Source organism: Procambarus clarkii, chromosome 9 (assembly GCF_040958095.1).
Source record: "Procambarus clarkii isolate CNS0578487 chromosome 9, FALCON_Pclarkii_2.0, whole genome shotgun sequence".
NCBI lineage: Eukaryota > Metazoa > Arthropoda > Malacostraca > Decapoda > Cambaridae > Procambarus > Procambarus clarkii.
Genome location: NC_091158.1, coordinates 50,217,467 through 50,233,530, shown reverse-complemented (window position 1 = coordinate 50,233,530; position 16,064 = coordinate 50,217,467). Strand labels below are relative to the sequence as shown.

Below are 16,064 nucleotides of genomic sequence, written 5' to 3'. Positions count from 1 at the left end.
TCGGCGTACGTCCTTCCCGGCGCTCTAGTTCATTCCCTGAAACGCGTCCGGTACACCTCTGGAGTCTGCCAGAAAGAATAGAGTACTGTATTCTTTATCGCCTCATAGGTCGCACATTTTTCGAGATCCAGCATGTTGTAGGCCTCTCGGGCCTCAATGGTCAGCCTACTCTGCACCAATGCAGCCCAATCCCCTTCTGGCTATCCTTTTAGTGTCACAACTCTCTCAAGGTATTTGAAGACCCCCTCTGCCTCATGAGATATGAAGGCCAGCAAGTCACGCTCCTTCGATTTGAGGTCATCCCGCTGCGTAGGTAGTGAGGTCAGCCCGTACTCGACATGCCTAAAATTGACCGTATTTACCGCTATCTCCTCTTTCTTCACGTTGCAGCTGTGCCTCTCATTCTCGTTTTTCTCGCTGCAGCCATGCCACTCGTTCTTGTTCTTCTCGCTGCAGCTGTGCCACTCGTTCTTGTTCTTCTCGCTGCAGCTGTGCCTCTCGTTCTCCTCGCTGCAGTTGCGCCTCCCGTTCTTCCCAACGCAACTGGGCTTCCCGTTCTTCTCGCCGAAACCAATCTTCCCGTGCACGTTCTTCTCTCTGCATCTGGGCTTCCCGTTCACATTCTTCCCTCTGCAGCTGGACTTCCAGTTGCATCCTCGTCATTTCCAGCTTCATGCTCCTCTTACTGCCACTGGACCCCTCCGCTGCTTCCTCCTTCACTCTGGGTCCTCCCCACACTGGCAGATGCTTGGGACGGCTCTTCCCCAGTGGCCTCCTCTCGTGTCTTGAGGTGCACTATAATCTATCCGGCGCTTTGCTACCTTGGACGTCCTCAGGTGGATGCCGAAGTGGTTCACCACGAGTTGGAGCTTGGCCTTGATGCACTCCTCCAACACACTCTTTTCCCTTGTCTCAACAAACCTAGTCACCTTACCATCCTCCATCTGTATGTCACGAAGCAAATGACGGCACAACACTGCTTCACTAGCACAGAAATAAATTACCACTTAATGTCAGTTGTATTACACTGTATGGCACTCGTAATCCCTGGGCAATACTGTCACTGTGCACGATAATCCTTGACAATACTGTTACTCCTTCGACAATCCTGGTAAGTCGCCACTTCCTTATTATGCAGATGGCCTTGAGTGTCGAGAGTTATAGTCATACAACGGAGGAGCAATATTATGAAATACTTTAACTAATCGCAGCGGAACTTCACTCCCTCTTCTCGGGCGCCACTGTCCACCCTGGGAGCTCTCCAAGTCTTGCCACGAGTTGAATCTCTGCCCGCGACCTGGCATTGTACCCATGGGAAAGTGGAGAAAACTCAGCTCATCCTGCAGGTCCTCGAACCTGCAGCACCTCCATTGGGCTTGCCTGCCGCAGCACGAATAATAATACCGGGGCCTCCAATACTCACCTGAGATCTTCCCTTGTTCTGGTCGTCAGTTGGGTAATCTGTATCTGCGTCCCAGCAATACTTCACATTAATCTTATATAATATTGTCAACCAAGGGTATATTTCCAATAGTATAGTGTGGTGCAAATATAGTATCACTTTCATATAATGCCCAATGAGATGGAGGAAATATACAAAGCCTGGGGTAAAATACAAAAAAGTTTACTGAAGAAAAGTCTACATAAAGCATGAAAGGTAAATATAAAAGTAAACTGGCAGGTGTTGGCGGCTTCCCTCTCGCCGCCTCTGGCAACTCGATCAGCTGGGCGAATTTAAAGGGACCGGTGCTCCCTACTTGCAGCCCTGATACACTTCGCAACGGCGCTCTCAGATGGAGATCTCAGACACCGATATGAAATACTCAAGGAACTATATAAGGAGAACAACCTACCACCGTTTGTGATACCAGAGGCCATGTTCACCTTCTGCTCTACAACAACAGAGGCCAACCCTACACCAGCCACTCCTGCAAACCCGACTACGGCAAACGACAGCACCCCGACGGCTTCTCAACCGATCTCAACATCTGCTGAACCATCAACTGTCATCGCACCTGAACCCAAAGTGACTACCAGCATAGCAGCCCCGAAAATGTTCAACCCATACACTACTGTCGCGAGTTTTGTCGAAGAAAACTCTGACCCTAGAATGCAAGAATTCCATGTACCACTGCGGGACCCAGTATATGGACACGAGGACGGCGACGGCTTCGTATTGTCAGAATACGACCAAGAATCGATCTCCCCAGTAAGCCTAGAAGGTCTGCAATCCCCACGCAGATTCCTGATTCACGACCCCAAGGACACAGAAGAACCATTGTCAATCTTGGACGTGGAAGCAGGAACAATAACGAAGAAACACAGAAACGGCGAGGAAACTGTTACCAGGGTAGTAACTCACATGAAAACCCTGATGTACAACAGCGTATGGCGAGCAGCAAGAGAAGAACTGAACGAATATAAACTAGCGACAAGACCCACACCTTCACCAAGCACGCCAACAGACCAAACAACACGCAAGAGAACAAGGAAAAGTAACCAGCCTAGCTTCAGCACCAGACCCGCCCGAAGGTAGCCGCCTTCACCCCCCCCCCCCTCTTTAGGGGTATAGGGACCTAATTTTGCTCGTTTTGAGGTGGTGGAACCCCTGCAAGCTTCGGAGCAGACCAACGTGCAAGACAGAAGACGGAAGACTCCAGCTTCAAAGAAGAAAGAAGACTTCAGCTTCAAAGAAGAAAGAAGACTTCAACTCCTAAGAAGAAAGAAGACTCCACACATCATGAGGAAAGAAGACCTCACACCGCCGCCCCTCCCTTGGGACCCTGCCCACCAAGCCTAAGCCGATCAGGTGTTCAAGAAGCCTCATATTATGCCGCGCTGCTGGGTCTAGCACTGGCTCTATCTCTACAACTCAGACGCTTCCTCTCACCCAAGCTATTCTTCACCTATACCCACTTCAAAGCTCACCCGAAGGGTATCTTGTTCTATATTTAATTCGATTCGATTTACTGGTGTGACTCTGCTCCTCGTCGCCACACGGGAGACATCTCCCATCACGCAGGGTGCAGTCGCACCTCCACAGATCTACAGTATCATATTTTGATACTGGTAATGGCTCATAAGGGCCACCACTTACGGGCTATTCATGCCCGTGCCACCTTTTGGATGGCATAATCTTCATCATCATCATCGTCGCCACACTCCTGATTGGCTCTGCCACTCACCACCACACTGGTCGCAGCCTCCACACTGGTAATATATGTCTATATACTGGCCTACAGCCTAACTTACCTCTAAGATATATATATATATATATATATATATATATATATATATATATATATATATATATATATATATATATATATATATATATATATATATATATATATATATATATATATATATATTTATATATATACATATATATATATATATATATATATATATATATATATATATATATATATATATATATATATATATATATATATATATACATTCTCTGCCTTGCATATCTGATCACGAATCAGATCCTGGCGATATTTTATCGTGAAGACCTTTGAAATATGACCTTTTTCGGTCATATTTAATAATATATGTCTACAGGAAATACTGCTACCAAAATATACTAATATTAAAGCGCACGACCCAGCAGCAAGGAATCAAGCCTTTACGATAAAATATCGCCAGGATCTGATTCGTGATCAGATATACAAGGCAGAGAATGAAATCAAAGACAACAAAACGCAACTACTTCATGCTACAAACGAGTGGAGAAATAGCAACATCGACGAAAGTATCCGTACCCGCATTGAACAACACCTCGACATCCTCACAGACCGACATCACCTCAGCACTGAAACAAGGATTATCAAGAAACTAACAACATTATATGGAGGACCTATGGCAATTCCACGACCAAGAGATGGCTTCCTGAACCTTGCAGGAATTAACCTCACTGAGGACCAAGTCACTCTCCTAAATCTGGGCATAAACTGTCACGTTATGTCCAGACCGAGTGAGATGGCCCGGAAAGTAGAGTTGGAAATTCTGTTGGACGACATATTCGACCTCGAGACACAAAAGAAGGTCACTACCAAAGATACCTTACGAGCAGAACTTATTGCAGAAGGAGGAAAGAATCGAGGCAATTACAAAAGCACCATACTGTCCCCCGAGCTCAAAGCGGCAGCAAAAAGCCTTCGGGAGAACAAGGAGATAGATGTCAGGAGAGGTGACAAGTCGCCAATATATGTCATTCTTAAAAAAGACGAATATCTGGCGAAAATGAACCTCATACTCTCTGACCAAACTAAGTTCCAAAGGGTAACGAAGGACACTACAGCCGAATTGAAAGCAAAGGTCAACAAACTGATCGAAACTGTGAACGCCAAGAAATCCGGACTCCACCTGCTAAAGATCATTAGAGAATATAAACCTGGATATGCGTATGGAAATGTCAAGACACACAAACCTGGAAACCCACTTCGGCCAATCATTAGCCAGATACCCACACCCACGTACAGACTGGCGAAGCGACTCAATGGCCTGCTGACTCCTTATGTTCCTTGCGCCTTCAGCCTGAAGGTGCAAGGAATATATATATATATATATATATATATATGCAAACAAGCCTGAATGGTCCCCAGGACTATATACAACTGAAAACTCACACCCCAGAAGTGACTCGAACCCATACTCCCACAACTGGTATGTACAGGGACGCCTTAATCCGCTTGACCATCACGACCGGACATAAGGAAGTGATAGCCGAGGCTATTTGAACCACTTCCCCGCCGGCACTCGGATGGTAATCTTGGGCATAGCATTTTATCAAATCACCTCATTCTTTGGGGCACACGTGAGGAACACAAATGCAAACAAGCCTGAATGGTCCCCAGGACTATATACAACTGAAAACTCACACCCCAGAAGTGACTCGAACCCATACTCCCACAACTGGTATGTACAGGGACGCCTTAATCCGCTTGACCATCACGACCGGACATAAGGAAGTGATAGCCGAGGCTATTTGAACCACTTCCCCGCCGGCACTCGGATGGTAATCTTGGGCATAGCATTTTATCAAATCACCTCATTCTTTGGGGCACACGTGAGGAACACAAATGCAAACAAGCCTGAATGGTCCCCAGGACTATATACAACTGAAAACTCACACCCCAGAAGTGACTCGAACCCATACTCCCACAACTGGTATGTACAGGGACGCCTTAATCCGCTTGACCATCACGACCGGACATAAGGAAGTGATAGCCGAGGCTATTTGAACCACTTCCCCGCCGGCACTCGGATGGTAATCTTGGGCATAGCATTTTATCAAATCACCTCATTCTTTGGGGCACACGTGAGGAACACAAATGCAAACAAGCCTGAATGGTCCCCAGGACTATATACAACTGAAAACTCACACCCCAGAAGTGACTCGAACCCATACTCCCACAACTGGTATGTACAGGGACGCCTTAATCCGCTTGACCATCACGACCGGACATAAGGAAGTGATAGCCGAGGCTATTTGAACCACTTCCCCGCCGGCACTCGGATGGTAATCTTGGGCATAGCATTTTATCAAATCACCTCATTCTTTGGGGCACACGTGAGGAACACAAATGCAAACAAGCCTGAATGGTCCCCAGGACTATATACAACTGAAAACTCACACCCCAGAAGTGACTCGAACCCATACTCCCACAACTGGTATGTACAGGGACGCCTTAATCCGCTTGACCATCACGACCGGACATAAGGAAGTGATAGCCGAGGCTATTTGAACCACTTCCCCGCCGGCACTCGGATGGTAATCTTGGGCATAGCATTTTATCAAATCACCTTTTTTTCAGTTGTATATAGTCCTGGGGACCATTCAGGCTTGTTTGCATTTGTGTTCCTCACGTGTGCCCCAAAGAATGAGGTGATTTGATAAAATGCTATGCCCAAGATTACCATCCGAGTGCCGGCGGGGAAGTGGTTCAAATAGCCTCGGCTATCACTTCCTTATGTCCGGTCGTGATGGTCAAGCGGATTAAGGCGTCCCTGTACATACCAGTTGTGGGAGTATGGGTTCGAGTCACTTCTGGGGTGTGAGTTTTCAGTTGTATATAGTCCTGGGGACCATTCAGGCTTGTTTGCATTTGTGTTCCTCACGTGTGCCCCAAAGAATGAGGTGATTTGATAAAATGCTATGCCCAAGATTACCATCCGAGTGCCGGCGGGGAAGTGGTTCAAATAGCCTCGGCTATCACTTCCTTATGTCCGGTCGTGATGGTCAAGCGGATTAAGGCGTCCCTGTACATACCAGTTTTGGGAGTATGGGTTCGAGTCACTTCTGGGGTGTGAGTTTTCAGTTGTATATAGTCCTGGGGACCATTCAGGCTTGTTTGCATTTGTGTTCCTCACGTGTGCCCCAAAGAATGAGGTGATTTGATAAAATGCTATGCCCAAGATTACCATCCGAGTGCCGGCGGGGAAGTGGTTCAAATAGCCTCGGCTATCACTTCCTTATGTCCGGTCGTGATGGTCAAGCGGATTAAGGCGTCCCTGTACATACCAGTTGTGGGAGTATGGGTTCGAGTCACTTCTGGGGTGTGAGTTTTCAGTTGTATATAGTCCTGGGGACCATTCAGGCTTGTTTGCATTTGTGTTCCTCACGTGTGCCCCAAAGAATGAGGTGATTTGATAAAATGCTATGCCCAAGATTACCATCCGAGTGCCGGCGGGGAAGTGGTTCAAATAGCCTCGGCTATCACTTCCTTATGTCCGGTCGTGATGGTCAAGCGGATTAAGGCGTCCCTGTACATACCAGTTGTGGGAGTATGGGTTCGAGTCACTTCTGGGGTGTGAGTTTTCAGTTGTATATAGTCCTGGGGACCATTCAGGCTTGTTTGCATTTGTGTTCCTCACGTGTGCCCCAAAGAATGAGGTGATTTGATAAAATGCTATGCCCAAGATTACCATCCGAGTGCCGGCGGGGAAGTGGTTCAAATAGCCTCGGCTATCACTTCCTTATGTCCGGTCGTGATGGTCAAGCGGATTAAGGCGTCCCTGTACATACCAGTTGTGGGAGTATGGGTTCGAGTCACTTCTGGGGTGTGAGTTTTCAGTTATATATATATATATATATATATATATATATATATATATATATATATATATATATATATATATATATATATATATATATATATATATATATATATATATATATATATATTTTTATATATATATATATATATATATATATATATATATATATATATATATATATATAAAATAGAGAAAATATATTAATTCAGGAAAACTTGGCTTATTAGGCAAATCGGGCCTTGAATAGTAGGCCGAGAAGTGCGTTCTGGCTACTAGGTACGACATATATATATATATATATATATATATATATATATATATATATATATATATATATATATATATATATACCTATATATATATATGTACCTATATATATATATATGTACCTATATATATATATATACCTATATATATATATATACCTATATATATATATATACCTATATATATATATATATATATATATATATATATATATATATATATATATATATATATATATATATATATATATATATATATATATATATATATATATATATATATATATATATATATATGCGAACAAGCCTGAATGGTCCCCAGGACAATATGTATATAATGTATATAATATGTATAACAATATGTATATAAATAGCCTCGGCTATCACCTCATTATTGTCCGGTCGTGATGGTCAAGTGGATTAAGGCGTCTTGTACATACCAGTTGCGTGGCTCCTGGGAGTATGGGTTCGAGTCACTTCTGGGGTGTGAGTTTTCAGTTGCATATTGTCCTGGGGACCATTCAGGCTTGTTCGCATTTGTGTTCCTCACGTGTGCCCCAAAGAATGAGGTGATTTGGTAAAATGCTATGCCCAAGATTACTATCCGAGTGCCGGCGGTGGGGTGGTTCAAATAGCCTCGGCTATCACCTCATTATGTCCGGTCGTGATGGTCAAGTGGATTAAGGCGTCTTGTACATACCAGTTGCGTGGCTCCTGGGAGTATGGGTTCGAGTCACTTCTGGGGTGTGAGTTTTCAGTTGCATATTGTCCTGGGGACCATTCAGGCTTGTTCGCATTTGTGTTCCTCACGTGTGCCCCAAAGAATGAGGTGATTTGGTAAAATGCTATGCCCAAGATTACTATCCGAGTACCGGCGGTGGGGTGGTTCAAATAGCCTCGGCTATCACCTCATTATTGTCCGGTCGTGATGGTCAAGTGGATTAAGGCGTCTTGTACATACCAGTTGCGTGGCTCCTGGGAGTATGGGTTCGAGTCACTTCTGGGGTGTGAGTTTTCAGTTGCATATTGTCCTGGGGACCATTCAGGCTTGTTCGCATTTGTGTTCCTCACGTGTGCCCCAAAGAATGAGGTGATTTGGTAAAATGCTATGCCCAAGATTACTATCCGAGTGCCGGCGGTGGGGTGGTTCAAATAGCCTCGGCTATCACCTCATTATGTCCGGTCGTGATGGTCAAGTGGATTAAGGCGTCTTGTACATACCAGTTGCGTGGCTCCTGGGAGTATGGGTTCGAGTCACTTCTGGGGTGTGAGTTTTCAGTTGCATATTGTCCTGGGGACCATTCAGGCTTGTTCGCATTTGTGTTCCTCACGTGTGCCCCAAAGAATGAGGTGATTTGGTAAAATGCTATGCCCAAGATTACTATCCGAGTGCCGGCGGTGGGGTGGTTCAAATAGCCTCGGCTATCACCTCATTATTGTCCGGTCGTGATGGTCAAGTGGATTAAGGCGTCTTGTACATACCAGTTGCGTGGCTCCTGGGAGTATGGGTTCGAGTCACTTCTGGGGTGTGAGTTTTCAGTTGCATATTGTCCTGGGGACCATTCAGGCTTGTTCGCATTTGTGTTCCTCATGTGTGCCCCAAAGAATGAGGTGATTTGGTAAAATGCTATGCCCAAGATTACTATCCGAGTGCCGGCGGTGGGGTGGTTCAAATAGCCTCGGCTATCACCTCATTATGTCCGGTCGTGATGGTCAAGTGGATTAAGGCGTCTTGTACATACCAGTTGCGTGGCTCCTGGGAGTATGGGTTCGAGTCACTTCTGGGGTGTGAGTTTTCAGTTGCATATTGTCCTGGGGACCATTCAGGCTTGTTCGCATTTGTGTTCCTCACGTGTGCCCCAAAGAATGAGGTGATTTGGTAAAATGCTATGCCCAAGATTACTATCCGAGTGCCGGCGGTGGGGTGGTTCAAATAGCCTCGGCTATCACCTCATTATGTCTGGTCGTGATGGTCAAGTGGATTAAGGCGTCTTGTACATACCAGTTGCGTGGCTCCTGGGAGTATGGGTTCGAGTCACTTCTGGGGTGTGAGTTTTCAGTTGCATATTGTCTTGGGGACCATTCAGGCTTGTTCGCATTTGTGTTCCTCACGTGTGCCCCAAAGAATGAGGTGATTTGGTAAAATGCTATGCCCAAGATTACTATCCGAGTGCCGGCGGTGGGGTGGTTCAAATAACCTCGGCTATCACCTCATTATGTCCGGTCGTGATGGTCAAGTGGATTAAGGCGTCTTGTACATACCAGTTGCGTGGCTCCTGGGAGTATGGGTTCGAGTCCCTTCTGGGGTGTGAGTTTTCAGTTGCATATTGTCCTGGGGACCATTCAGGCTTGTTCGCATTTGTGTTCCTCACGTGTGCCCCAAAGAATGAGGTGATTTGGTAAAATGCTATGCCCAAGATTACTATCCGAGTGCCGGCGGTGGGGTGGTTCAAATAGCCTCGGCTATCACCTCATTATGTCCGGTCGTGATGGTCAAGTGGATTAAGGCGTCTTGTACATACCAGTTGCGTGGCTCCTGGGAGTATGGGTTCGAGTCACTTCTGGGGTGTGAGTTTTCAGTTATATATATAGGTATATATATATATATATATATATATATATATATATATATATATATATATATATATATATATATATATATATATATATATATGTCGTACCTAGTAGCCAGAACGCACTTCTCGGCCTACTATTCAAGGCCCGATTTGCCTAATAAGCCAAGTTTTCCTGAATTAATATATTTTCTCTATTTTATATATATATATATATATATATATATATATATATATATATATATATATATATATATATATATATATGTCGTACCTATTAGCCAGAACTCACTTCTCAGCCTAATATGCAAGGCCCGATTTGCCTAAATAAGCCAAGTTTTCATGAATTAATTGTTTTTCGACTACCTAACATAGCTAACCTAACCTAACCTAACTCTTTCGGCTACCTAACCTAACCTAACCTATAAAGATATGTTATGTTAGGTTAGGTAGGGTTGGTTAGGTTCGGTCATATATTTACGTTAATTTTAACTCAAATAAAAAAAAAATTGACCTCATACATAATGAAATGGGTTGCTTTATCATTTCATAAGAAAAAAATTTATGAAAATATATTAATTCAGGAAAACTTGGCTTATTAGGCAAATCGGGGATGCATAGTAGGTCGAAAAGTGTATTCTGTCTATTAGGTACGACATATATATATATATATATATATATATATATATATATATATATATATATATATATATATATATATATATATATATATATATATATATATATTGGCTGTTGATTGCTGGTGTTGACTTCTTGATGTGTAGTGCCTCGCAAACGTCAAGCCGCCTGCTATCGCTGTATCTATCGATGATTTCTGTGTTGTTTACTAGGATTTCTCTGGCGATGGTTTGGTTATGGGAAGAGATTATATGTTCCTTAATGGAGCCCTGTTGTTTATGCATCGTTAAACGCCTAGAAAGAGATGTTGTTGTCTTGCCTATATACTGGGTTTTTTGGAGCTTACAGTCCTTAAGTGGGCATTTGAAGGCATAGACGACGTTAGTCTCTTTTAAAGCGTTCTGTTTTGTGTCTGGAGAGTTTCTCATGAGTAGGCTGGCCGTTTTTCTGGTTTTATAGTAAATCGTCAGTTGTATCCTCTGATTTTTGTCTGTAGGGATAACGTTTCTATTAACACTATCTTTCAGGACCCTTTCCTCTGTTTTATGAGCTGTGGAAAAGAAGTTCCTGTAAAATAGTCTAATAGGGGGTATAGGTGTTGTGTTAGTTGTCTCTTCGGAGGTTGCATGGCTTTTCACTTTCCTTCTTATGATGTCTTCGATGAAACCATTGGAGAAGCCGTTATTGACTAGGACCTGCCTTACCCTACAGAGTTCTTCGTCGACTTGCTTCCATTCTGAGCTGTGGCTGAGAGCACGGTCGACGTATGCGTTAACAACACTCCTCTTGTACCTGTCAGGGCAGTCGCTGTTGGCATTTAGGCACATTCCTATGTTTGTTTCCTTTGTGTAGACTGCAGTGTGGAAACCTCCGCCCTTTTCCATGACTGTTACATCTAGAAAAGGCAGCTTCCCATCCTTTTCCGTCTCGTAAGTGAAACGCAGCACGGAACTCTGCTCAAATGCCTCCTTCAGCTCCTGCAGATGTCTGACATCAGGTACCTGTGTAAAAATGTCGTCAACATACCTGCAGTATATGGCCGGTTTCAAGTTCATGTCGACTAAGACTTTTTGCTCGATGGTACCCATGTAGAAGTTTGCAAACAGGACACCTAGGGGAGAACCCATGGCGACCCCATCTACTTGCTTATACATGTGCCCATCCGGGCTCAAGAAGGGTGCCTCTTTAGTACAAGCTTGGAGTAGTTTCCTCAGAATACTTTCTGGCATGTCAAGAGGAGTACAGGCTGGATCACGATACACTCTGTCGGCTATCATTCCGATTGTCTCGTCCACAGGTACGTTGGTAAACAGCGATTCTACGTCCAACGAGGCTCTTATCCCTGTGGCCCGTGCGCCCCGCAGTAAGTCCACAAATTCCTTTGGAGACTTCAGGCTGAAGGCGCAAGGAACATAAGGAGTCAGCAGGCCGTTGAGTCGCTTCGCCAGTCTGTACGTGGGTGTGGGTATCTGGCTAATGATTGGCCGAAGTGGGTTTCCAGGCTTGTGCGTCTTGACATTTCCATACGCATATCCAGGTTTATATTCCCCAATGATCTTTGGCAGGTGGAGTCCGGATTTCTTGGCGTTCACAGTTTCGATCAGTTTGTTGACCTTTGCTTTTAATTCGGCTGTAGTGTCCTTCGTTACCCTTTGGAACTTAGTTTGGTCAGAGAGTATGATGTTCATTTTCGCCAGATATTCGTCTTTTTTAAGAATGACATATATTGGCGACTTGTCACCTCTCCTGACAACTATCTCCTTGTTCTCACGAAGGCTTTTAGCTGCCGCTTTAAGCTCGGGGGACAGTATGGTGCTTCTGTAGTTGCCTCGATTCTTTCCTCCTTCTGCAATAAGTTCTGCTTGTAAGGTATCTTTGGTAGTGACCTTCTTTTGTGTCTCGAGGTCGAATATGTCGTCCAACAGAATTTCCAACTCTACTTTCCGGGCCATTTCACTCGGTCTGGACATAACATGACAGTTTATGCCCAGATTTAGGAGAGTGACTTGGTCCTCAGTGAGGTTAATTCCTGCAAGGTTCAGGAAGCCATCTCTTGGTCGTGGAATTGCCATAGGTCCTCCATATAATGTTGTTAGTTTCTTGATAATCCTTGTTTCAGTGCTGAGGTGATGTTGGTCTGTGAGGATGTCGAGGTGTTGTTCAATGCGGGTACGGATACTATGGTCGATGTTGCTATTTCTCCACTCGTTTGTAGCATGAAGTAGTTGCGTTTTGTTGTCTTTGATTTCATTCTCTGCCTTGTATATCTGATCACGAATCAGATCCTGGCGATATTTTATCGTGAAGGCTTGATTCCTTGCTGCTGGGTCGTGCACTTTAACATTAGTATATTTTGGTAGCAGTCTTTCCTGTAGACATATATTATTAAATATGACCGAAAAAGTAAGATTAATAATTCTAACACGAATTTTCTCAATCTTTCGTACATTACGCTTCACTGTTGGAGGTAAATCAAAAATCACTTCTCCAAAATTCATTTTTATTTCTAGTCTGACGCGACACGGGCGCGTTTCGTAAAACTTATTACATTTTCAAAGACTTCACAAATACACAACTGATTAGAACTTGCGTTTCCCTGATTTTATATCTACATTTGAGTGAGGTGGGAAGGGTGATGTGGCATTACATTTGAGTGAGGTGGGAAGGGTGATGTGGCATGTGTTTAAAAGAGACTAACGTCGTCTATGCCTTCAAATGCCCACTTGGGGACTGTAAGCTCCAAAAAACCCAGTATATAGGCAAGACAACAACATCTCTTTCTAGGCGTTTAACGATGCATAAACAACAGGGCTCCATTAAGGAACATATAATCTCTTCCCATAACCAAACCATCGCCAGAGAAATCCTAGTAAACAACACAGAAATCATCGATAGATACAGCGATAGCAGGCGGCTTGACGTTTGCGAGGCACTACACATCAAGAAGTCAACACCAGCAATCAACAGCCAATTATTGCACAACTATATTCTACCCACCTCAAGACTCCGCTCCAATATAGAAGCATCAAGAAATATATATATATATATATATATATATATATATATATATATATATATATATATATATATATATATATATATATATATATATATATATATATATATATATATATATATATATATATATGAGTTAAACAATGGTTTAACTCACCTAGTTCTCAAAGAACAATGGGAGGGAATTAATTATCTACCTTAACATTGCCGGCCACAAGACACCTTGACTCCGGTGGTCGAATATGGTTCTCGGTCCCCTGGGCGTTCCTTGGCATTCAGGACTGGAACATCAGGCCCTCAGGCATCGTGTAAAAACACGTAGATCTTCACCGTGCTCACTTTCCAGAATTGCAGTTCCTCCTACTGGTTCTGAAAGTAGTTCCTGCACTCTTCGTCTTCCCTCACTCGCGCCTTCACTGAGACTAATCCTCAAAGATCCAGTCGCAATGTCTTCCTTCCAATCGTCAGTGGACATGACCCGGTCACCGCAGATCTGCGTCGCGTTCGGGCCAGCCAGCGCACTTCCACACACTGCTCACACCGCATCACCATCCCTCCTCCGTTCAATAACGAAATCGTGGCGCCACGAATCAGCTACGAATTCGTGGCGCCCTCACGCCGTCGAAACTCGGCTTCCTCGTACTCACCGAAAGTACACTAATTTTCAGTAATAGCTATGGCATACGCCAGGCTGCATAAATCCACTGGGCGAGACTCCTAGACCTCCAATCTCGAGAGCTCACTTGGCGCACGTTTGCTCTCTACGCAGGGCCGTGTAACTCTGAGCTCCTGGCGCTCACTAGCCCTCAGGCGCCGCGGCCCGGCCCGGGGACTGGCCCCCCATTGGTCAGTATCAGCATGTGACCTGGGCTAGCCAATTGCCAAGTGGCTGGCGCCCTCACATCTTGGCAGGAGTCTGATTTATCTGCCGCCATCTTGTACACCTAAAGGGCGTAAGGCCTCTTGAAAGGACATTTTAGTCTTGGCATTTTCTCCTCAGATAAGTATTCTTGCTAATCGTCACCTACATCAAACGAATCCCTGCATCTCAAGCAACATGCTGGATGCAGAGATATGACTCTTCTTGCTGGATAAGGGAAGATATAAAAGAGGGCACCATAACACCTCGTTGAATGGATTGTATCACCAGCGGCCTTCAGCTCTAGTTAAGTACCCTTTGTTATTCCAGTGAGAGGCTAAAGAACCGGGACTCTGCCCAGCACTCTGCCGTTTATAACACAAACAGTCCCCCATAACCCTATGAACGTTGTCACGTGTTTATTCCCTAGTAACGTTCAGCCTCTCGCTAAGTCTCCTCCACCCTCATATGGCCCCAGATCATACTCCAGGACTAACCCTCCTCAGAATCCTCCATGCCCGCGAACATCAGAATGCTTTAACTGTGACAAACCAGACCACCATAAGGTAGAATGCTCATCAAACAACACTCGTTACGAACCACATGCCATACATAACAATGCAGGCCATATTAACTATCACAACCATCCATAATGCAATTTTCACCGTAGATCTAGCAATGACACGTCAGGATGCCAAGCTGCACGTGCACCATTCTGCACCTACCACCAGCTGCCGGCCATGACACTGCTGACTATCGAGCTCACAGCAATACTAACCCAGCTAACCACTATAGTCCTGCATCGTCCTAACCAAGCTAACCGCTATAATCCTGCTCCTCCTAACCAAACTAACCGCTATAGCCCTGCTCCTCCTAACCAAGCTAACCGCTATAGCCCTGCTCCTCCTAACCAAGCTAACCGCTATAGCCCTGCTCCTCCTAACCAAGCTAACCGCTATAGCCCTGCTCCTCTTGCCCATAACCAACCGCGTGCTGCAACCCATAACCAGCGCCGACTGAGCCCTGCACGTGCTCCTGCAACCCGACCTACTGTCCATGTTAGGTTCGCGACAACTGAAAACCACAATACAGACGGGCACTGTGACTCCCGGATGGCAAACAGTGCTACGGCCTTCATGAATAACACAGACCAGACCTACGGACACCCAGAGCAGACCTATGGACACCCAGAGCAGACCTATGGAGACCCAGAGCAGACCTATGACTCGCAATTGGGGGAAGGCATAGCAGAAATCGTAAACAGTATGACGTAGGGAAACGAGACGACCTCCCTGCATACTCAGTGAATACCCTTAACAGATTTAATGTATTAGCAGTGGAGGATACCATACATCACCTAGACGCTGACAGTATACACAGTCATGTGCTCCAGACACCACTTCGTCCACACTAGTTTCATAATAACATGCCTAACAAAGACACAGAAATACCTCTGATTTCAGCCACCCTGAAAGGTCGACAAGTTAAATTTTTTCTAGACTCAGGAGCTAGAATCAACATCATCAAAGAAACCACTTTGCATGGCATACATGACAAACTTATCGTACGCCCACTATGTCCCCAACCTTAGTGGAGTTTCTGGAGGAATGACGGCAGTGTTGGGGGAAGATGACAGTTGACGAC

General features: G+C 44.7%; 1 protein-coding gene across 1 annotated transcript; it reads left to right on the top strand.

Moving 5' to 3' along the window:
* Positions 1–1,650: 1,650 nt before the first annotated feature.
* LOC123750664 (uncharacterized) lies at positions 1,651–16,060 on the top strand. Its single transcript, XM_069321508.1, has 5 exons — positions 1,651–1,657; positions 1,764–2,532; positions 13,908–14,024; positions 15,091–15,676; positions 15,920–16,060. Exons 1-5 carry the CDS (start codon positions 1,651–1,653, stop codon positions 16,058–16,060), a joined length of 1,620 nt encoding a protein of 539 aa, XP_069177609.1.
* The last annotated feature ends 4 nt before the right edge of the window (positions 16,061–16,064 follow it).

Bases quoted from the DNA above. Each gene is read 5' to 3' on its own strand.
- LOC123750664 (XM_069321508.1), top strand. The intron at 2,533-13,907 runs GTAGCCGCCTTC...CTCACTTTCCAG, and splicing joins AGCACCAGACCCGCCCGAAG to AATTGCAGTTCCTCCTACTG. The intron at 14,025-15,090 runs GTCAGTGGACAT...TTTTCACCGTAG, and splicing joins GCAATGTCTTCCTTCCAATC to ATCTAGCAATGACACGTCAG.